Here is a 21,485-nt window from a genome sequence, read left to right as displayed (position 1 = left end):
TGAAATGCAATGCTAAGGCAAAAAGGATCGTAAACATGGTTTGGCCTATCTCCATCCCTACGCGTGACCCCTTCCTCGTAGCTAACTACCTAACCAGGTAGTTACTCAGGCCCCCATTGCTCATACGTAGTAATGAAATACGCAAAACGAATGAACAGAGATGAACGCGACTGCCGTCTGTCTGTCTCTACTCGTCCTCAAGAGAGAGGCCCTCAGCCTGGCTGGCCAGCCTGTCCACGCCGCCCGACCTGCTGCTGCCGTACTCGTCGCTCTGCTGCTGCTGCTCGCCATCGTCATCGCCGCTGCTGCCGCGCCCACCATACGACGACGATTGCTTGTATCCAATGCTGGTGGTATTCTCCTCGTCATCGCCGCCCGCGCCGTACGCTGCCAACGACGGCTTGTTGCCGCTGCGGCTGCTCAGGCCGTAGCTGCTCTCCTCTTCGTTCTCGTCGTCGCCGGTGGTGCCGTAGGACGATTTCTTGGTGTTTGACGAGCCGTAGCTGGTGTCCTCTTCGTCGTCTCCGGTGGCGCCGTAGGATGACTTCTTGGTCGACGAGTCCTCTTCGTCATCTCCGGTGGAGCCGTAGGACGACTTCTTGGTCGCTGAGCTGTCCTCTTCATCATCTCCAATAGCGCCATAAGGCGACTTCTTAGTGCTGGAACCGTAGCTAGTGTCCTCGTCACCGCCGGTGGAGCCGTAGGACGATTTCTTAGTCGCCGAGGTGTCCTCTTCGTCATTGTTGGAGGTGCCATAGAACGACTTCTTGTTGCCGAAGCTATAGCTAGTGTCCTCGTTGTCACCGGTGGAGCCATAAGACGACTTCTTCGTCGCCGAGGTGTCGTCGTCGTTGTCGTCGTCGGTGGTGCCATACGACGACTTCTGGTTGCCCGAGGAGCCGTAGCTGGTGTCCTCAGCGTCGTCTCCAGACGTGCCGTAGGACGACTTCTTATTGCCCGAGCCGTAGCTGGTGTCCTCGTCGTCGTTGGAGGTGCCGTAGGACGACTTCTTGGTCACGGAGCTGTCCTCGTCATCTTCGGTGGTGCCGTACGACGATTTCTTGTTGGATGAGCCGTAGCTATCCTCGTCGTCGCCAGTGGAGCCATAGGACGACTTCTTGGTGTCGGACGAGCCGTAGCTGTCCTCGTTGTCTCCACTTCCGTACGAAGACTGCTTAGTCTTAGAGCCGTAGCTGTCGTCGCCACCGGACGATCCCTGATGAGTTGATAGATCAAATGGTTAGCTTCTCATTCTAAGTCGCCAGCCACCGGCAACAAGGCGGGGTGAAAGCATCACTTACGTAGCTGTCGGTCTGACCGTACGATGACTTGATATTAGAGAAGAGAACATGTAAGTTCAACGACACGTGGATGGATTACGACATGGACGAGAAAGAGACACGGAATATGGAACGTACGTCCTCGTTGTCGTCATTGTAAGACATGATGAGAAGATGCTCAAGGGATATAGGGGAGAAAGGGGCAGAGGTGTACTAGTGAGACAATGGCTCTCTGAATTGGCTACAGTATAAGATGTTGATAGACTGCTGAAAGACTTGGGGATATGGTCCTTCCGTTAGATGCTGAGGCGAGAAGCCCCTTCTTAAAGAACCTGGCACGATCCCCTCCTTCCTCGACCGTGCCAAATCCGTACAACCAGTCCATGAATCGCCTAGCAGCAAGAACTCGGAGGCCTGTTTGAGAGCTTGTGCCTCCCTTGCCCAGCTATGATTCGGCCGCAGCGAGGAGGGGCTGTCCTCATGGAGGGGCAATTGTTTACGTCCCACACACCCCCTCCAACGCCATTAAGGCCTGATTTGGTTTTAGGATGACGCTCTAGGCGCGTACAAATCGATATCCAAAGTCCTCATGGCGAAACGAGGACGAGCACAGCACACCATGCTGCGCGGGGTGAAGGTGGCCACACTCCAAATTGGCATCAGACGGGCTCCAAAAATCGCTCAACCCCTCCATTTGGAGATAGTTAGGATGATGGTGCAGATCTAGTTCTCTTCAAAGCTCTAGAGGCGCCGACTTGCCGTCCAGCTCGAGGTGGAAGCCGCAGCTCATTCGGCAGTGCTGCGCCGCCGGTATCCTACAATTGGACCGTCACGCACGGAAAAAGCAAGTCGACAGCTTGTTATCCTAGCCAATGTCTCAGATGCCTGAGCAGCTGGCGTCATGGAGCAAAGACCGCGAATGGACCCCAAAACTTGAGCTCAGCCTCATTCGCTGGACACGATTGGCACGATAGTGCAACTGCATGAGCGGCAAAGCCGAATAAAACTTGTCTTGATGTGATATCGCGGCCAATTTTTGTGAAATAACCAAGATTTCGAGAACAGGTGAATGAGGGTGGAATTGCACCCGCTGGACGTGAGTGACAATGCCTGCTTGTGACACGCCACGGTGCGGGACGGGTTTCAAGCAACCGGGGGCCAGTTAGGCAACCCGAGATGCCCACATGCTCAATAGGCTTCTCAACCAACCCTTTCAGCTAGACAGGGGGGTGCTGAATTGGCGGCTCCAAAGACCTGGAACCGCCTTTTCGGTCTAGGACTTGGCAATTTTAATGACCGATGACGATTTTAGAATGGAGCGGCACGGCTTGATATGTATGGGTAGTCAGCATTGGAGATAAGGCATCAGAGCCTGCTGCTCTCCCCGCGATCGTTGGCGATTGCTCCGCTCATCATGGATTTCTCAGGGGGGGCCAGCCCACGAGCACTGTACAGGACCGCCTCTCTCCCACCCTTGGTGCCCCACCATGCCACCCCGATCGCCGCCCTTTCAACGTCCATTTCTCCGCTGACTAGTATCTGCCAGAATCTCCTTTTGGCGACGTCTCTTATTGCCGAGTCCTCAATTCCGTCCAAGGCTAGCGCGGCCAGCGTCATCCAGTCCTCAAAGATAGTGAGATGGAGGAACGGCAATGAGTCAATCAGCGTAAGGACCAATGTGCTCTGCTCCGACGTGGGCTCTTGTGTGACCGACTGCGACTGTGCGTCCTGGGCCGGTGGCAGCGGCAACCCACTTGCAATGGTTGAGCGAAATCGAATCATCTCCAAAAGGGCCTCTGCAAGCTGTGGATGACTTTCCGATATGGGAAACGGCGGTGACAGGATCTGCATCATGGTTTTGAAGGCCAAGCGGAACTGGCGAGGGGATATATACGACGGAAACGAGGAACTGAGGGTCTCGGCATAGAAAGGCACCAGCTCAACGGCGATGGGAGCATTGTGAGGGCAAGAGAGCGCCGACAGTACAGCGCTGTGTGCCGCCTCAAATAACTCCACCATGCGAGGCGAGAGCGGAGCCGCATTCGTCAAGTACGTGACGGCCGGCTGCACGATCAGGGCATCACATGCCTTGACAGGTAAGTTGAGGGGCAAGTGTTCGGCAAGGTTCAGGTAGAACAAGTCCAAGGTCCTAAGAAGCGGATGTGGCGGTATAGACCCCAAGTCGGCCGGTTTGATGTTTTGCAGAAAAGAGACGGCGGCATCGGGATAGCGCGCCAGACTGTCGATGGACGCGAGATATGTGAATGTGTAAACCTGGAAAGCATCGCTTCCATTCCGAGACGAGATGAAGTACAGGTTCCTCAAGACACTGAGCGTCTTTGTGGCCACCATCGGGGCAGCTGCGTCGTTCCTCAGGCGGGGATCGAGAAGGCTTCGTGCAACGGCGGCGTGCAAGACAGCCACGACGCCGTACATAATCTTCTTTAGGAGCTGCCATAGAGCTGGCCACGTGCTCCGCATCGTCTCGGTAGTCAGAAAGACGGCCTCTTCCGAGGGCTCTATTTCGGAGAGTTTGTTGGTCTGCCATTGTTGGTGTAGTTTCTCTGTGAAGAGCATCAAATCGTTCTGGGTCCGCAGCACGACTTCAGAGTCCCTCGCATGCTCAATTGCGTATGCCAGTAACCTCGACAAGGGGCCGAGGCCGGATACCAGGGGCTTCTGTTCAAGCTGGCGCAGAAGAAGAAAGGAAGGTGACGTGGCTGACCAGACAAACTGTTGGCCGGTTTGCCGCACGTCGAGATCGATGGCTCCAAGGAAGAGGGCGTCCTGGAGGCCATCTGCAGCAAGCATTGCCTGCGTGGCAGCGGGGACAAGGGCATCGCAGTCGAGTGCGCGACGGTGTGATTCGGACAGCAGGGGGAAGGCAAAGTTGAGGGCCAGCAAGAGGGGCCCGGCGGGGGCGCGCGGCTCGGGGTCTCTGGCTTGGAGGGCGAGATTCGTAGCCATGACGACGGCCTGCTCAAGCTTGTTGCGCATTGACCTGCTCAGCGACTGGCGGTCGCCGCCCTCAAAGCCCATCAGGAGGCCGGCGAGGACCAGGAGATGCTGCCACCTGTTAGAGAGGTCGTCGGCGCCCTTGACGGCAGCTGCAGCCCACACATCGCTGCGCATACCGCTGCCCACGGGCGGGGTGGGCAGTGTGGAAGGGAGCTTGGGCTTTGCATTTTTTAGTTCGTTTTTGCGGACGTGGATGGCGGCCGTGTTGAAGATGCTAATGACACGATAGCAGGCGCGCATGCCATTGCCCGGCCCGCGGCCCCATATTGCGGGCGCGACGAGCAGCTGCGACGTGAGCAGCGAGAGGTTCAGGGGGTTGGAGAGGGTCGTCAGCAGCGTGGTGGTGGTCGAGTAGATGTACTCGGTGCGGGCATCGTCGTGCACGTCCTGGTAGAGCTGCAGGAGCGTCGTCAGGAGCCGGTCGATGGACATTTCGGGACCAGCCAGACTCGAGCCCTGGCGCGAGGCTGATGACGGCTACGATGGCTGCAGGTGTCGGCGTGTATTGTAATTAAATGCTAGGCATGGCCAAGTCGAAAAATTGCCGTGTGTGCGAGATGACACTTGTTGAAGAGAAGCTGCGATGTGCTAGCTCGGCAATGACATGGGACCATCCAGAAGCGACGCATCTGATGGAGTGGACGAAAGAGGCAGTGACATTTTCGGCTAATGCCGAGGTACAGATACGGAGTACGGATAGGCACGCAATTATACTCAGTATGCAGGTAATTATTGTATGCACATATCGAGCTCCCCTAAGCTCTTGCGGCCTTGGCGTATTCTTGAGTAATTGATTCCGAACGGTTAGCTACCTAAGGACCAACTTCAGCGCGCAACATCAGTGCAAACCCATTGTATGCCATTGAACTTTACAACCAATTTCTTCATAATTGCATCGCAGCCGCAGCAGCTCGCAGCCATGGCGAGTTCAGCAGTGGACGAGCTTCTGCCCAGCAACACGACGCCTCCGTTTCCCTCGCTGTCGCTGCCTCTGGAAACCCCCAGGTGGACCCTGTCGAGTCTTTACGACATCTGGCGCTTCACACTTCTCTGGACACTCATCCTCTATGGCCTTTTCCACATGGGCGCAGCCGCCATTGCGCTGCTGATGCAGGCGGGCAATACCAAGTCGAGGTCGAGTTGGAAGTACCTCTGGATGGTGCCGCTGGTCTATGCCTTTGTCGCTGGAGTGGAAGCCCTTCTGGCTGGAAGTGTCGTTGGCCTGATGTCTGTGTCCCCATATCTCTTCCTTCCACTGCCCTCCCCGGCGACTGATGATTTTTGCCGCTTAGAGTCGGTGCAAGCTACAGAGCTGGCGGCTTTACCATGTCGACGTGGATTCCATTCATCTGGGGATGGGTCAACGTCATGGTCCTGCTTGTGTCGTCCTTTAGAATCATGGGCGGACTCTAAGGTGCCAGGTGGACCAAACCCCTCCGTCATTCTACTCGTCAACATCACACCAAGTATTATCCGCAGACAGGATGCGTTTTTTTAGTTGTGCTGTTGCTGAGCTGTGCATTGCACATCCTTTGCCAGTTCAGACGGAGTGCGGCAGGCAGTTGCGTCATAACGGGGTTTAGCAGCTACTGGACGCGGTTGCACCAACCAATGCAGGGACCGTCCAGTTCATTCGAGTTACAGCGGGGCCTGAACTGAACTTCAGCTACCTATCCCGACATCGAAAGCAAATCAACCACCCCGCGTCACAGCGACAGTTAAAGTCTAGTCTCCCGATTGAGCTAGCATATGCTGAACAAAGCCGACGAGTCTATGGCATAGACGAAGAAAGCGCGAGTACAACAGCCTAGCGGGCCCACCGGCCCTGTCTTTGTCTCGATCCCCAGTCTGAAGCTTCTCTTTCCCGAGACTGCCTCCGATTAGCAGCTGGTCCCATCCTTGCACACGGGAATGGAAGCCTCGACCAGCCTGCGGCGAGCGCATTGGTCCCATAGAAACAATAGTAACGACTTGTAAGCGCAAACAGCCTTTCTTTTGTTTTCGACTCTCTTTATTGCACAATCGTAACCCTGCTGCGCGGCCTCGTGCTGGGCCAATACATATGTCGACGTTTCATATCCTCGTGTCTCCTATCCTTTCAAGCCGCCTCATGCCAACCCTCCGCCACCTACATCTACAACTCGCTTGAGTCTCCCCGCACCCACTACTCCCAGCATGGCTCAACCTACTGCCTCGTCGCTTCTCCGTCGCCGTCCCTCGGGAGGCAACGGGGAGGACCAGCAGCAGTCATGGGCAGCTGGCCGTGACCGCGTCAACAGCGCCACTGTTCGCCATCACCGCCGCTCGCGTGAAATCCCCTCTGCCATTGATGCCCATGTCGGCTCGCCTTTTCCCGCGGCGTCCAACGCCTCGGCCAGTCCCCATAGCGTGGACGACCGCCAGGGTGGCCAAGAGCAAGAAGAAGACGCTAACCTAACGCTCCCTGTGCTCAGCCCTGCCGCCGCCGCCGCCGCCTCTCCTCTCAGCCCAGACCGCGCATACTTTCCGCATCAGCCCAAATCCCTCGCCGGCATTGCCGTCCGGTCCTTTTGCCTGGGAGTCGCCCTCGCTATTGGCGTGGCGGGCACCGTCGGGCTGGCCCTTTTCTGGCCTAGTCCGCTGTGGCGCCTGCCGTTCTTCCTGGCTGCGCTGTCGCTGTTCCACTTCCTCGAGTTCTGGACTACGGCTGCCTACAACACGCGTGCCGCCGAGGTCAGCTCGTTTCTGTTAACCGCCAACTGGCCCGGCTATGCCATCGCGCACAGCTTCGCGACGCTCGAGTGCTTGGTCACGAACCTGGTGTGGCCTGATCGGGCGTGGACCCCAGGGCCGGCAGCCAGCGGCGCCACACTGTTGTGTCTGCTCGGCCTCGTGCTCGTCATAGTCGGCCAGATAGTGCGCAGCGTTGCCATGATCCAGGCCGGCCCCAGTTTCAACCACCTCGTACAGCACCAGCGCACGGCCGGCCACGTCCTCGTGACGACGGGCATCTACGCCCGACTCCGCCATCCCAGCTATTTCGGCTTCTTCTGGTGGGCCCTCGGTACCCAGGTGGTACTCGGCAACCCCGTTAGCTTTATCCTGTATGCTGCCGTGCTTTGGAGGTTCTTCAGCGCTAGGATCCGCATCGAAGAGGACTTTCTCGTGCGCTTCTTTGGCGACGAGTATCTCGACTATCGCAAGATGGTCGCCACCAGAATCCCCTTTGTGCCATAAGAAGCTTCTGCAGAATTGGAATACAGAGTGGGAGGCGTTACTTGCGCGAAATTGGGGTTTGTATATAACTGTACTACCATTAGTGCACCGGTACGGGTATGGGTGTTGCGGCTGGCTCTATAGACAGGGAACTTATAAACCTAACCTATGCTCTGACACGGTACTTTACATTATGCCCAGCTTGTGATTTAGCTTGCGTGCTCGAGAGATCCTGGTGCATAATACCTATTTATTCACTTGGATTCTGATTCGTAGGCTGAACATAGAAACCTAATAAAGACGACCTTAGGATCCAATTTCAGTGAAACCAGTGACCTAGGTGTCTTCAGTATCCTAAGTAAGTAACTCGTTAGTTTTGGACTTCATCTAGGTTAGATACAGGCTACGTTCAAGTTACATCTAAGTTAAACCCAGGTTAGGCCTAAGTTACATCTAGGTTACGCCCAGTTTAGGTCCTGGTTGGGTTCAAGTTGGCTCCCGGTTTCCTGAAGAAGAGTTGACTCGTGGCCCAAGAGAGGTCATAATTAGTTTCCTTGAATAAGTCATCACTAGTTATGTATGGGTCCATCTCACCTGCGTGCAGGCAGACTTCAAAGAGGCACGTCAAGTCGCTCGCCCCTACAGTAATTCTCTGTCTCTCTTTTTTTTGTGTATGAAAGACCTCAGCTAAGTCCAGTAAACTACGTTACTTATATGCAGAAGAATCCTGAATATCCTCCATAGATTCTTGGGTAGCCTGGATAGGTAGGTAGGTAGGTATGCATTAGATATACAACTACCGCAAAGAATGTTTTGCTTGTTTAATGATGATAATAAACCCCCTCTCCGACCAAGAGTCCTCGTCAAGCCAAACTCCCAAAGACGGCAGAAGGAAGACGGAAGGATGTACTTTTTGTTTTTACACTTTTTCCCTGCCCTGAAAAAAAACTCCTGCAAGAAGCGCAATCTGTTCTTCTTTCGTGCGCTTCCTCGCATTTTCGCCCCTCAGTCACTCTTTTCCTGCCAGCTCCGCTTCTTAGCCTTCCCTCCGCTGCTTGACTACCATGATCAGATCATCTCGTGATATAGATAGATAGATTGATAAGCCCCTATGTCTACCGCGCTGTTATTAAAAACCACTGCTACTGTCCTCTCCGCTCTCGTCACAGCCACCACCACCGCCATCACCACTTCCTCCCCTCGGGGACTATCTGAGGCGAGTGTAGTGGCCCCTGCTCTGCTCCAGGCGCAGGCTCTCTTCCTGGCTCGGCAGAGGCGCCCGCCTCCGGATGGACTCCGCGGTCTGCTCGGCATCGTAGGCGGCCTGCGCGACCTGCTGCTGCTGCTGCTGGGCCAGGAGGTGCGGCGGCGGCGGCGGGAACCCGGGCGGCAGGGGGAAACCCGGCGGCGGGATGAGACCTGGGGGGAGCATGCCCGGCGGGAGGTGTCCGCCTGGGGGTGGAGGCGGCGGTATGCCCGCTTTCTTCATCATCTCAGCAATCGCGGCCAGGTCCGGCGGGTTCTTGAGGTCCATGCCCGGGAGGGGCGGGACGCCGTGCATGCCGGGCAGAGGGAAGGGGAGGGGCGGCGGGTGGTGCGCGCCGCCGACGCCGGGGATCACGGGCGGCAGCGGGATCATGCCGCCAGGACCCATCTTCTGGAGAGGCAGGCCTGGAATGCCGGGAAAGCCCGAGGGCGGCTGCTTGATAGGTAGCTTCTGGTCGACCAGGCCGTCCATCTCGTCCTCGAGCTCCTGCTCCTCCTCGACCTGGCGCATGTGGCGGCCGCCCCGGCGGTCCCAGGTGCCCTGGGCCTCGGCGGCGGCCTCGCCGATGTGATAGCGGTCGTTGAAGGAATCGGCCTCGCCCGGTCGCGCTCGAGACCAGAACCTCGTGATACGATCGTTGGACCCCGACGCTAGAATGTGGCCCAGCGGGTGCCAGTCAAGAGACCAGATGGCAAAATCATGGGCAAAGGGGACCTTGTGGGCGGGATAGATGGCCTGGGCTGGAGCTAGACTGGGGTCTGGGCAATCATAAGGGGCAATGGTTGTGGCCTGGCCCGGGGGCGTATTGGGCTCGTCTAAAAGGTAGTGGAAGAGCGAGCCTTCGGAGCCGCCGGTGCTGAGGAGGTTTGAGTGTATGGGATGCCAGGCCACGGTGGATATGTCCTTCTCGTGGCCGCGGAGGAGACAGATATCGCGCATCATACGCAAGTCGAAGACGCGGGCTGTCTGGTCGCGAGCCGACGTGGCCAGGCACATGCCCTGAACCCTCTCGAAGACGGTCTTGGTGATGGTGTTCTTGTGGCCGTGGAGGGTTGTCAGGCAGCGGCCAGTCCTGGGGTCCCAGAGCTTGACCAGGTGGTCTTTGGAGCCCGAGACGATCAGGCCCTTTGTGGGGTGCCAGTCGCAGCTCTTGGCGTCCCAGCCGTGGCCCGACAGCGTAGACTCGGCTACTCCGCCGGCAAAGTCAAAGATGCGCAGGGTTGAGTCGTCGGAAGCCGTGACAAACTTCGAGTCGTTGGGGCTGAAGGCGAGGTCTCGCACGGGGTCCTGGTGGCCGCGGATGCTCTCGACATTGTTGAAGTTTGGTTGCCAGTACTTGATGACACCGTCATGGTCGGCCGACACGAGCCAGTCGTCGCTGTGCGAGTAGGCGAGGGCGCGAATGGCGGAATCGTGAGCCTGCATGATGGTTTCAAAATTGAAGCCAGTGCCATTCCAGAGGGTAAACTCGCCGCTGCTCGAGGCGGTCAACAATCGGCGGCCTTCTGGCGTCCACCTTATAACATTGACTGGGTGCTTGATCTTATTCAGCGATGAGTGCAGGTGTCGCGACGGCACCGAGTCGGCAGGGCTTGCGACGCGGGCATACGGTGGGAGCATCTACCGAACAAGTCAGGTTGGGAAGCGGCGGCACGGAAGGAGAAGAGGCGGGGGACGTACGTCAACCATGTAGCTGGGGCTCGGTCTCTCGAGTTCGCCTTGGTAGGAGCCCTTGTACCTGGGCTCACGATGGCGCATCCAGTGGACAATAGTAGAGCCATAGTCAGTGACAGGGCCTTTCCAAAGCAGGGTTAGCTTGCCTTCGTTTGTGCCGTATCGCGCATTGAACACATAGATTTTAGCCATGTTGGCAGCGAATGAAAGGTAGGGGTGTTAATAATGAAGGTAGAAGGTAGATTTGTTGGGCTACGAGTGTGCGCAGCAACTGCTGCTGGAGCACGACGTCGAAGGATGTCTTGATATCCGAGTAGAGGACGGCTAGATTCAAGCAGAACAACAGACTGTTCCCGAACATGTAGAGGAGAACAGACTTGTTCCCCGGACAGGGCCAGGCCAGGGCCAGAGATGGAGCAGGAGACGGGATGAAATGAGGCATGGCCCCCATCACCCACAACCAGACAGACAGATGACTGTCTGACTGACAGACTGACAGACCGACAGACTGGCTTTGCGCGGAAAGGAAAAGGGAAAAGAAAGAACGAGGACTGAAAGGATATGATGGGAAGCCTTTTGTGTCATGCAGGAACCTGAATTAAATGTGAAAATGTAAACTTACGTCTCCCTCTTGCCCGGGGAGGTCCCCCATCGTATCCTCCTCCTCCTCCTCCACCACCGCCACCACCACCGCCATACCCCCCTCTGTCGCCATAGTCACCCCGATCCCCTCGGTCTCCCTTGTCCCCCCTTGGCTCGTAGGCCATGATGGCACCTCGCGGCACAAAAAAAAAAGAGAAGCTCAGAAAGTCGAATGCATGGACCAGCGAATACCAGCGGATACCAGATACCATGTACCAGTCGATACCACGCAGAGCCAAAGCCAGAGCCTACTGCAGATTACCGTACTCGAACAGAAACTCAATACCCTAGGCACGCAGGCGCCCAGACGCCAATTGACACGGCTTAGGATCTCCTAGTGTTTACTGCTTGAACCCTGCCGTCTATTGATAGGAAGCCGTCGCGGGTTCGTCGTGAAAGCAGGGGTGGTTTGCTCTTGGGGGGTTTTTCTTATATAACGGCGGCTCTCAGAAATACTAATTAAATGCTTCTTTGTCGTCGCGGTCGCGCAGCCAGCCCAGCCAAACACAGCGTGGGTAGGTCTGGGTCTAGCCTCGCTGACTGCAAGCCACCATATAATCTGTGCTTGAGGTGGAGCTAAAGCTGTGGTTGTGGCTGTGGCTGTAGGTGTGGCTGTGGCTGTGGCTTGTATGGATAGAGCAGAGCGAGCACAGACTCGGAGTGTGCTATCCGATCTGCTGCACCTTCCTTGATTGATTATCTGCCAAGCACTCAAAGACAAGCACCCCTGCTCCGCCGTTGTGACGGTTTCTGCACGGAATTGCATGTGCATCGCGCTCTCACCAGTCTCCCAGGACGCCCAGGACCCCCCAAACCACGAGATTACCTACCTACGTATGTACGTACGTGTCCCATCCTGTCCACCGTGTCTAAGGGCATCGATCCATTGGCCTCACTGGACTTTGATATCGCATTTGCAGGCAAGCCTCACATCATTGGGCAGCCCATGGCCTAGGTCGCCTGCAGGGTGGGCTGGGACTGTTGTTGGACTGTCACTGCACAGCGTCTGAGCCGAGCGGCAAGTCGATCATTCCATGAAACAATCACACAGCAGGAAACCCCAGATAATTAACTTATTCCAGGAATGAGGGCTATCTATCTTATCTCTAATAGACAACCCCTTCCGTCACAACATCGTGGGCTGAAGGTGCCCGTCCCCATCCCCCGCATGCTTAAATTATAAATTGTTTGCTCTGCCTGTCCAGCTCATTTGAAGCTAGCTGTCCTGTCACCGCGAGAGGTTGGATCCATTGTATTGTTGCCCATCTTTGGTCCCTCCTTGTTTGCTTGCTGCCCTGTTTTGGTGCCCCTGGCTTCCTCGGCCTGCCCGTCCCGAGGGAATTGAAAATCGGTCCCTCGCCCGAGGCGCCAACGCCAACGCCGAGGCGCCATTAGGAAAGGGCGACTTTTTCGCCCCTCACTGGAGTCAGGCATCCTACACTTCACACTGGACCCCAGTGAATGACTGAACCGACTGTACAAAGCTAGAATATGCGCACCAGCTTGCTCTGTGCCTGAACTATTTTGTGGAATCCCATCCTGTTCGCAGTCTCTGGTTTTGCCGTCAATAGCATTTTCGTCGGCCAATGTTTGCGCACCATGAATAAGGATAAGGAGGCCACGGCGACGGGGACAAGCCTCAATGGCTCCAGTGATGGCGTCATTCACAGGACAGGACCCAGTAGCTCGAGGGGGCCGAGTAACAACACCCAAAACAACAACAACAACAACTCTGCCGTCCCAAACAAGGACGCCCAGCCAGACGCAATCACCAATTCAGATACAAGCAGCTCCCTTGACACAACTGAGCAACTGAAGAGGTCGTTTCGCAAAAAGTACCGCCATGTCGAAGCTGTCCACTCCAGCTCGACACCCTCGTGTCTCAGCCACGATGCTACTGAGACGCCCAGCTTCCTGGGCTTCAGGAATCTGATGGTGATTGTGCTCGTTGTTGGCAATCTTCGTTTGGTGATTGAGAATATCCAAAAGGTTACATTCTCGCCCTTTCATCTTGTGTCCGGCGATGTGAGACTGACTCCCGTTGCAGTATGGCGTTCTCATCTGCGTCGGATGCCACGACTTCCGCAAGACGGATATCCAGCTAGGCTTATGTCTATACTTTCTCATACCGTGCCATCTCCTGATCGCCTACGCCATTGAGTCAATCGCGGCTGCCCAGGCCAAGTACGAGCGGGCCAGGTCCGACAAGCGCGACGGATCAACCAGCCCTACCGAAGACGAGCACAACAGGTTCCAGTCCACCTGGAAGATGGTCTGGGTTGCACACGCCATCAACGTAACCTACGTGCTCGTCTTCACTAGCTACATTGTCTATTATAAAATCCACCATCCCCTGATCGGCACCCTGACCGAAATACACGCCGTCATTGTCTGGCTCAAGACGGCCTCGTATGCCTTCACCAACAGGGACCTTCGCCACGCCTACCTTCACCCCGTAAAGGGGAAGCTGGATGCGTTGCCCGAGATTTACAAGCAGTGTCCCTACCCGAACAACATCACCATGGGCAACCTCGTCTACTTCTGGTGGGCCCCAACACTCGTCTACCAGCCCGCCTATCCCCGGGCCGATAAGATCCGTTGGATCTTTGTCTTCAAGCGTCTTGGGGAGGGTATCTGCCTGAGTGTCTTCATTTGGTTTGCCAGCGCCCAGTACGCCACCCCGGTGTTGATCAACTCCCTCGACAAGATTGCCTCGCTGGACTACCCCTCGATTCTCGAACGCCTGCTCAAGCTGTCAACCATATCGCTGGTCATCTGGCTGGCTGGCTTCTTTGCCCTCTTCCAGTCCTTCTTGAACGCACTGGCCGAGGTCACACGGTTTGGAGACCGTTCGTTTTACGATCCTTGGTGTACGTATTTGATCCTGAGTGCTTCTCCCCTTGCTCTTTCTCGTGTCAGGCAGTCTGGTCCACGGAGCACTATACATCGAATCGGTCCCTAACCGCAAATCCTCTCTGAATATAGGGAACAGCGAGAGCCTTGGCATGTATTGGCGCACGTGGAATAAACCTGTCTACCAGTTCTTCAGGCGGCACGTTTACTCGCCCATGCGGTCTAGGGGTTGGAGCCATAAGGTGGCCAGCCTTACCGTATTTCTCGTCTCGGCAATATTGCACGAGCTTCTCGTCGGCGTGCCCACTCATAACCTCATCGGTCAGTCCTTCACTCGCAGTCGTTCCCTTGCCTCTCACCAGTTGCTCCCCGCAAGGGAAAACTTGGAGTTATATTCCTTTACTGACATGTCTTGCCCCCCCCAGGAGTGGCATTCCTCGGCATGTTCCTCCAGCTGCCCCTAATCCAGCTCACGCAGCCGCTCGAGAAGATGAAGTCCAATTCCGGCAAGCTGCTGGGCAACACCATCTTCTGGGTCTCGTTCACCATCCTCGGTCAGCCGTTCGCCGCCCTCATGTACTTTTACGCCTGGCAGGCCAAGTACGGCAGCGTCAGCAAAGTCATGGCTGCCGCGGCGGCCCATCCTCCTGCATACGCGACTTGCCCTGCGTGAAGCTGTTGCCACAGCAGATACTGTATGTCGGTCGACTGCCAGAAAATAATTCGTTCTTGATGGGATTTACAGGATGAACTTGGTTAGCTCCTTTTGGTTCAGTGTTATATAAAAATATGGCGTCATGGTAACGAGGGCACAAGAGTATGGCGAGGGCCGGGGGTTGGCCATTATTTATCCGTTTTGGGGATTGGGGTTGGGGGAGGTCTTTAGAAAGGGGATTTGGATGCATAATAATGTGTAGTTCTACATCATAATGACACTGACGCTTCTGAACACGGTGCAATACAATAGTGTTCGCACCATGGCCATAGCAGTTTGTCTAGTCCCCGACTTGTCTGCTTGGTGTAGTCGTCTCTACCTTCAAAACAAATCCAATCGCAAATAGCAGGCCACCTCGCGGTCTATCTGGGCAACGCATGTTCCCCCCTCTTGAGCCGAGTCCCATAATATGGCACCATAGAGCATATCTTTGAAGGATTGTATGGCTACAGTGCCTAACTGACTACCTATCTAGATTCAAATAAAACATATCAGGGTGTTGCTCCGCATGGACTTCCCGAAATCCTCCACTCACCGGGTCTTCCCCACCACCAGACACTCTGCTAACCATCCGCCCATAGCCACCCATATATACACATATATACAAGAAACGTCTCAAAAAACCACGAATGCATCCACGCTGCACAGCCAGCCACCTCGCTCCGTACTAGAGTCCCCTGTCGCCAGGATGGACGGAAACTAACCCCGGGAAAAAAAAAGTTGCCGCCGATTGCTATTTATTGCCACGGTATGAATACAAGAGGGGTTCGGACGTAGAATAATAGAACACACATAAAAATATAATTGGAAGGAGAAAAACAACGCGCCAGTGATCCCCCCTTCTCTGTCTCTCTCCCACTGCAACGAGAAGAGAAGAGAAGAGAGGGAGATGCTATGCTCTGAAATGCTAAGAGAGATAATGAATAAAAAAAAAAGCTATCGGCCGTGCAAGATGATGTGTGATGATACAGCGACGAGAAAATGAGACCAAGGGAATTAAAGCTCCAACTCCTTCTCTGAGAGAGACAGAGATAAGAGACCAGATGAGGGTGATTAGTCAGCAAACGCCCCGTACCCCCCGAAACCTGGACACCTATCACCGGCTGGTGTTCCGCGGGGGGCTGGAGCCGCCCTTGGCAAAGGCCTTTTGGCGGTCGGCGTACTCCTTGATGATGAGGGAGCAGGGGGTGTCGGCGCAGAGGCGTTTGCGGCGCTGGGTGGGGAGCTTGGTGGCAAACTCGAGGCCGCTGGCGCGCTCGACGGCCTCGACGGGGACCTCGAAGTCGGTGAGGGGCTTCTCGTTGGGGATGGGGGCGTTGGGGAGGACAAAGGCGCCGAGGGCGACTTTACCGGAGGCGCCGCCGCCGGCCCCCTCTTCTTCGGCGAAGATGACCTTGTAGAAGTGCGTCGGCACGGCCACATTGGGTGGGTTGCCGATGACCTCGTAGCGCACGTACCACTTGTCGTCGGCGGGGTCGCGGCGCGGCAGGTACAGCGGGCCCGTGACGATGCGGACCGAGGGATACTTTTGCGTGAGGCGGCGGCAGAAGTCCTCGAAGTGGGCCCAGTAGTCGCGGTTGAAGCCCTCGCCGACCTGCGGGCACATGTTGGTCAGGTAGAAGGTGTCGTCCATGGCCGTCTGCGACCACTTGCAATCGGCGGCGGGCACCTGGTGCCCCCGGTCGTAGCCCGAGCGCGCGTAGTCCTTGAGCCGCGCGCGGAACTTGTCGGGCACGGCGTCGTCCTCGCGGAACGCGCTGTTCTTGCGGTCACCGTCGCGCTTGGCCAGCGACTCGGGTGTGATGTGCTCCACCACCCACTGCGGGTTGCGTAGTCGCCGGTCGAATGACGAGATCAGCGCCTGCCGCGCCGCGATGTCCGACACGGGCCCCGGGAAGCCGTACTCGAAGAGCCCCGACGGGTCGACGAGCGCGCCGAGGGTGGCAACGGCGATGGGGCTTGTGGTTGTGGTGGTGGTAGCAGCGGCGACGGGGCTTGCGTTGGTGGTGGTAGCAGCGGCGGTGCCGTTGAAGACTTGAGAGGCGGGGACGGGCAGCTTGGATGCGGCGGTAGCGAGGGTGTTTGTTTTTGTTGTTGTCGTGGTTGTAATGGACTCGATTTTCTTGTCGGAGGACCGCAGCGAATACATAGCGGCTGTGGCGGCAGCTCCAGCTCCGGCGCTCACGGCGGCAATGACGGCTATGGTAGACTTTGACATTGTGAAGATCGCGCGTCTTTCGTCCCAGGAGCGGCAAGTCGTGAATATATAGCGAAGGGCAAAAGGCGTTGCGTGGCTTCGCGCGAGGGAAATCAGGCGGGCGGTCGGCGGTGACTCTGCTAGTGCTCACGGGGGTGGGATGCGACCTCGTGCAGTGCCGAAGGTGGGCTTGGTCGATGTCTTATTATTCTCTGGTCGTGTCGTGTCGTGGGGCTCAAGTCGAGGCTCTTGACATGGAAGTTACCTAACTTGCAGGGTGTCTCAATTTTTTGCGGCGATCGGATCAGCCACCGTCACAACCCCTGTCACACTTTCCAAGCCTTGCGCCGGCACCGGATTCCGGGCTCCGGTACAGCGGCAGGTGGGTGGGGGGAGGGGAATGGGGGCTCTCGTATGCCCCGCGTCAGAGCCTCCCAGTAATAGCACATGGGCAGTCACGAACTGTGGGAGCCACAATCCCCTCGGTCATGGGAGCGAGACATGGTCTAAAAGGGTCGGGTGGTTTCCTGCAAGGAACCGTGACACGCTGCTAATACTGTCTTGGGATCTGTAATAGCAATAGGGGCCAAATTTGTTGCCTGCTGGACGTCGTAGGGTGTATTTACACAGTAGGTCTCGCTGTCCACTGGACGTGGTAATTACCTTAGTCACACATGTAAATTTCAAAGGGGTTTTGGAGACTCTTTCAAGGTGACTGTGATTTGGAATATGAAGACCATGACAGTGATTACATATTCCCCTCAAGAAGCTACGGAATGCGGAATACCCTACCCTGCCAGTGCTGCTCTTTGCCTTGTGTGAGGCGTAACAGGGCTGGCCAAGTGCGACCCGGGGCGAGGCGACAGGCAAACAGCAGCCCTGTATGTCCGTACTATGTATTACCGCCGACATGCATTTCCCATGTTCCCGTCCCGGCGGCGTCGGGTCTCACTCTTTCTCTCTTCACGACCACCCGGCCTCGCCTCACGGCACAGACAGCTTAAAAAAACCACCCCAGACGCCGCACAACTCGTACCCGGGCAGGCCAACGCTGCCCCGCCCTCTGTTGACCGTGTTTCGAATATTAAAAGAGACAGACGGGTCAATGCACTACTGAGCCCGCAAGCCACGCGCAAAGTCAACGTCCAAGCTGCACGGCGACAGCCTGACGTCCACTTCGCGTCACTGTCAAGAGCTCGTCAGTAGGCCAAGAACTGTCCGACTAAGGCAGGCGTGGCCCACTAATTGCCTAACGTCGCGGCAGTGAAGGCGGATACCCGAGAGAATACCGGAAGGTCTGGCTAGGGTAGCAAACGACCTTGAGAAGTTCGGCAGGGTACGACGTTCCCGTACTCTGCACTAGGCAGACCCAGTCCTTGGCTAGCCCGACCTGTCTGGTGGATGGTCTAAGCTTGCGAGGCCTGGCCATCGAGGTTCTCACTTCTCACACCGCACCAGCGCGCCTTTCATCTTACTACTTACCCTACCTATCAAGGTACCTTCCAAGTTCTTGGGTTGCCTATTTACCTCTCGAGTACCTCCATGCCGCTTTCCCGCCTTCCGCCCCCCGCTCTTTGTCCAAACGTCGTAAAGCATCGATTTCGGTTCGAGGGCGCCTGCCATTCTCTTCTCCGTCCACACCTCTGTTATTCAAACCCGGGCATTGTTGTCATCACGGACGGGGCAGCCCACGAGCACAGCAGCTACAAGAAAAGTGTTAGCCTCCTCCAGTCTTAAGAATCAACGGCGCAGAACGTCTAGACCTAGAGTCGCAAAGCTCGCCAGAACCTACCAAGGCCACCACCACGCCGCGGGGTCGCAGCGTCGCAGGGAGACGCCACTGCCATGGAGGACGCAGGCGGCGTTGACAATGACACGCGAGGCTGGATCATGGCCTCGGTCAGCGGCATAGCCTGTGTCGTTGGCGCGTCCATTATTTGCGTCGACTCTCTCGTTCGCCTCATACCCAGCAAGCGCCAGTTCCGCATCCAGGAGAGCAGCATGTTTCTCGCATGCTCGCTCAGCCTGAGCTTTGGCGTCATGGTTAGTCACAGTCCTTCCTGTCGCCAGCTCCAGCTCTCTTCTTGACTGTCGCCGTCCCCGTTCTGACCCGGCACCCTCGCAGCTTTTCTCGGCATTGTATAGTATGCTGCCGTCGTCCATGCACTATCTGATTAAGGGGGAGTGGGACCGGCAGATGGCCGGCTTCGTCATGATGGGCTCCTTCGTCAGCGGCTTCTTCGGCATCCAGATCATCTCGCGCCTCTTGCACCAGTACATGCCCTCGCATGTTGTCGACTGCGACCACACCCATCTTGACCACGTCGACGAGGACCACTCGAGTTCCCTTAGCCACCAGCATTCGAGGACGAGTAGGAGTCGACAACGGTCCATGCGCAGGGTATCCTCGCACTCGGCTACTGCGCATCCGCCTCACATGGTCGAGGTCGGAAATACTACCGTGACAGAGTCGACGCCGCTGCTAGCCACCGTTGAGACCGACCACAACGCACAGCCCGACGTCGTTGCCCACTCCCACGGCCCGTCAAAGGATACACGCAGCCGAGCTGCCACCCAAAACAGACGGCCGTCGGTGCCTTCTCACGTCCAACACCGCGTCATGTCCTTCGTCAAGGATACCAAGCCTAATTGCGACGAGTTTGGCCCATGCTACGGCTATTCGGATCCATGTGGGCAAGAGTGCTTCAAGCATATCACCACGCGCTCTGGTCTTTCTCGAAATCCCACTCTCCTGCGCACCGCCACAGGAACCACCGTACAAAACCAGACCACGTCTGTCTCTGAGGCCCCTGGAGGCCACGAGGATGACGAGGGCTCTCTAACGAGTCTAGGGATCTACCGTATCAGCCGCGCCCAGTCCCGAGACTCGGCGCCGGGGCACTACGACGATTGCGATTCCCACACACACCTCGCCCACAGTGACGACGATAGTGTCGCCGCCGGCGAGTGCTTGTCTCCAATGCAAGACGACTTGGAGGCGCAACATCACCATCACGTACCTACCAATGCGTTCCTCTCCATTGGCCTGCAGACGGTCATCGCCATTGCGCTTCACAAGTTCCCCGAGGGCTTCATCACGTACGCCACCAACCACGCCAGCCCAGCGCTCGGGTTTAACGTATTCATGGCCCTGTTTGTGCACAACATCGCCGAGGGCTTCGCGCTGGCGCTGCCTCTTTACATGGCCCTAGGCAGCCGCCTCAAGGCCCTGCTCTGGTCCACCCTGCTCGGCGGCTTCAGCCAGCCACTCGGCGCCGGAGCCGCCGCCCTGTGGTTCAAGCTCGCCAACCACTCGCACTTTGACATCGACAACACGGCCTACGCCTGTCTCTTTGCCGTCACGGCGGGCATCATGACAAGCGTCGCCCTGCAGCTGTTTGTCGAGAGCCTGAGCTTAAACCATAACAGGAATTTGAGCATCTTCTTTGGCTTTCTGGGCATGACGATTCTGGGCGTCAGCAATGCGATTGTAGCTGACTGATTGCGGATAGGCGGCTGACATGTCTGATACTTTGCGGGTTTGGGCTATGGCGTGTCGGTTCATGTTTGGCGTTACCAGTAACATTGGCAACCGGCACGTTTCCTGTGTGTTTTTTTTTTCTTTACGGACACGAACTAGAAATGAAACGGAGTACGTTAGGAAGGTAAAGGTTCGCTCATGTTCTCTAATGGGTTGGCGAGCGAGCGAGAAAATGGGACCGTGGGTATTGCCGTTCTCTTTTTGACGAGGGCATAAACGGCTGTAAAAAGGACGCAAAGGACCGACCAACATAGAGTCTTCTATATAGCGTGACTAGGTGGCATCGTGGTAGACAATAGAATGTCCTCATGAACCAAGACTTTGACGATGCAGTATTACAGAGCGCGTGATATACTCCTTTCCAGCCCTGTCACCGCAAAAGTATTAACCCCCTCAACGTGGGATTCCTTTTCATTGGGGCTGTTACCCTGTTTGGATTATGCCGTAACGAGAGATAAACATTATGTGGTTCAAAACTGAAGCCATTGCAAGAGCCCTTGATTTAGGCGTCACCAAACACAGCTACGGTTGCAAAGCCAATACGAGCAAAATAAAACTGAACTCACCCCATCCATCCATTTACAGTATCCATCCCCACCTAAGTTCCAACCATGCGGAAAGCTTAAAATAAAGTAAATCCAAACAAGAAAAGACGAAAAGACGTCTCCGTTTTCTACACACAAATCCACAGACAGCTCTTACAGTACTTAACCCAGCACAAGCAAGACGCTTCACATCGAAACACCTCATCTGTCTACGGTGAAGAAAAAAGCCGGGTTAGCGTAGTGGCTAATGCGTTGCACTTGTATCCACACCAGAGGTGCCCCATCCCTTAGGTCGTCGACGACATGCAAAGATCACAGGTTCGATTCCTGTATCAGGCATACCGAAATATTTCTGCAGTTCCACAAACGCAGAACGGATTCCTTTTTTTGTATGTTTCTTTTTTGGTCCTTCTGTAACCCCCCTTCTTTGCCTTTTCGTTATGGAACGCAAAACAAACCTACTTACTGCATGCATGTCTACAACTGCCACGACGAGCCAACGGCGACAGACGACTGCACCACGATAGTCACCCGTCCCGTGCCACCTCCACACAGGAA

The 21,485-nt window shown here is 56.1% G+C and overlaps 7 protein-coding genes and 1 non-coding gene across 8 annotated transcripts; 4 read left to right on the top strand and 4 right to left on the bottom strand.

Annotated features, from left to right (window-relative positions):
- Nucleotides 1-187: 187 nt before the first annotated feature.
- Nucleotides 188-1,445, bottom strand: B0T26DRAFT_678587 (uncharacterized protein; the record flags this gene model as incomplete). The annotated part of the gene is made up of 3 exons (XM_060440245.1): nt 188-1,216; nt 1,302-1,328; nt 1,419-1,445. The coding sequence occupies 3 exons, from the start codon at nt 1,443-1,445 to the stop codon at nt 188-190; spliced, it is 1,083 nt and encodes a 360-aa protein (XP_060292424.1).
- A 1,200-nt stretch (nt 1,446-2,645) lies between these two features.
- On the bottom strand, nt 2,646-4,730 carry B0T26DRAFT_653350 (uncharacterized protein; the record flags this gene model as incomplete). Its single annotated transcript, XM_060438450.1, has 1 exon — nt 2,646-4,730. The coding sequence occupies one exon, from the start codon at nt 4,728-4,730 to the stop codon at nt 2,646-2,648; it is 2,085 nt and encodes a 694-aa protein (XP_060292423.1).
- A 50-nt stretch (nt 4,731-4,780) lies between these two features.
- On the top strand, nt 4,781-7,877 carry B0T26DRAFT_813944 (Isoprenylcysteine carboxyl methyltransferase family-domain-containing protein; the record flags this gene model as incomplete). Its single annotated transcript, XM_060447346.1, has 3 exons — nt 4,781-4,790; nt 6,402-6,504; nt 6,677-7,877. 3 exons carry the CDS (start codon nt 4,781-4,783, stop codon nt 7,512-7,514), a joined length of 951 nt encoding a protein of 316 aa, XP_060292422.1. The 3' UTR covers nt 7,515-7,877.
- Nucleotides 7,878-8,638: 761 nt separating this feature from the next.
- On the bottom strand, nt 8,639-11,067 carry B0T26DRAFT_394883 (WD40-repeat-containing domain protein). The gene is made up of 2 exons (XM_060434779.1): nt 10,441-11,067; nt 8,639-10,380 (listed from the first exon to the last, which is right to left on the bottom strand). Exons 1-2 carry the CDS (start codon nt 10,624-10,626, stop codon nt 8,701-8,703), a joined length of 1,866 nt encoding a protein of 621 aa, XP_060292421.1. The 5' UTR covers nt 10,627-11,067; the 3' UTR covers nt 8,639-8,700.
- A 1,608-nt stretch (nt 11,068-12,675) lies between these two features.
- B0T26DRAFT_652317 (MBOAT family protein) lies at nt 12,676-14,602 on the top strand (the record flags this gene model as incomplete). Its single annotated transcript, XM_060438357.1, has 4 exons — nt 12,676-13,065; nt 13,124-13,946; nt 14,062-14,250; nt 14,355-14,602. The coding sequence occupies 4 exons, from the start codon at nt 12,676-12,678 to the stop codon at nt 14,600-14,602; spliced, it is 1,650 nt and encodes a 549-aa protein (XP_060292420.1).
- A 1,138-nt stretch (nt 14,603-15,740) lies between these two features.
- On the bottom strand, nt 15,741-16,862 carry B0T26DRAFT_678581 (uncharacterized protein; the record flags this gene model as incomplete). Its single annotated transcript, XM_060440244.1, has 1 exon — nt 15,741-16,862. One exon carries the CDS (start codon nt 16,860-16,862, stop codon nt 15,741-15,743), a length of 1,122 nt encoding a protein of 373 aa, XP_060292419.1.
- A 1,824-nt stretch (nt 16,863-18,686) lies between these two features.
- On the top strand, nt 18,687-20,343 carry B0T26DRAFT_654371 (Zinc/iron permease; the record flags this gene model as incomplete). The annotated part of the gene is made up of 3 exons (XM_060438539.1): nt 18,687-18,884; nt 18,967-19,617; nt 19,675-20,343. 3 exons carry the CDS (start codon nt 18,687-18,689, stop codon nt 20,341-20,343), a joined length of 1,518 nt encoding a protein of 505 aa, XP_060292418.1.
- An 810-nt stretch (nt 20,344-21,153) lies between these two features.
- On the top strand, nt 21,154-21,266 carry B0T26DRAFT_t218. The gene has a single exon. It is a non-coding gene; the product is annotated as a tRNA-Thr (tRNA).
- Nucleotides 21,267-21,485: the final 219 nt, after the last annotated feature.

This window comes from Lasiosphaeria miniovina (assembly GCF_030549165.1).
Source record: "Lasiosphaeria miniovina strain SMH2392-1A chromosome Unknown B0T26scaffold_6, whole genome shotgun sequence".
Lineage (NCBI taxonomy): Eukaryota > Fungi > Ascomycota > Sordariomycetes > Sordariales > Lasiosphaeriaceae > Lasiosphaeria > Lasiosphaeria miniovina.
The sequence above is the reverse complement of the archived record's forward strand: the minus strand, read 5'-3'. Positions and strand labels throughout refer to the sequence as shown.

Bases quoted from the DNA above. Each gene is read 5' to 3' on its own strand.
- B0T26DRAFT_394883 (XM_060434779.1), bottom strand. From the start codon at position 10,626: ATGGCTAAAATCTATGTGTTCAATGCGCGATACGGCACAAACGAAGGC. The intron at 10,381-10,440 runs GTACGTCCCCCG...CTTGTTCGGTAG, and splicing joins GCCCCAGCTACATGGTTGAC to ATGCTCCCACCGTATGCCCG.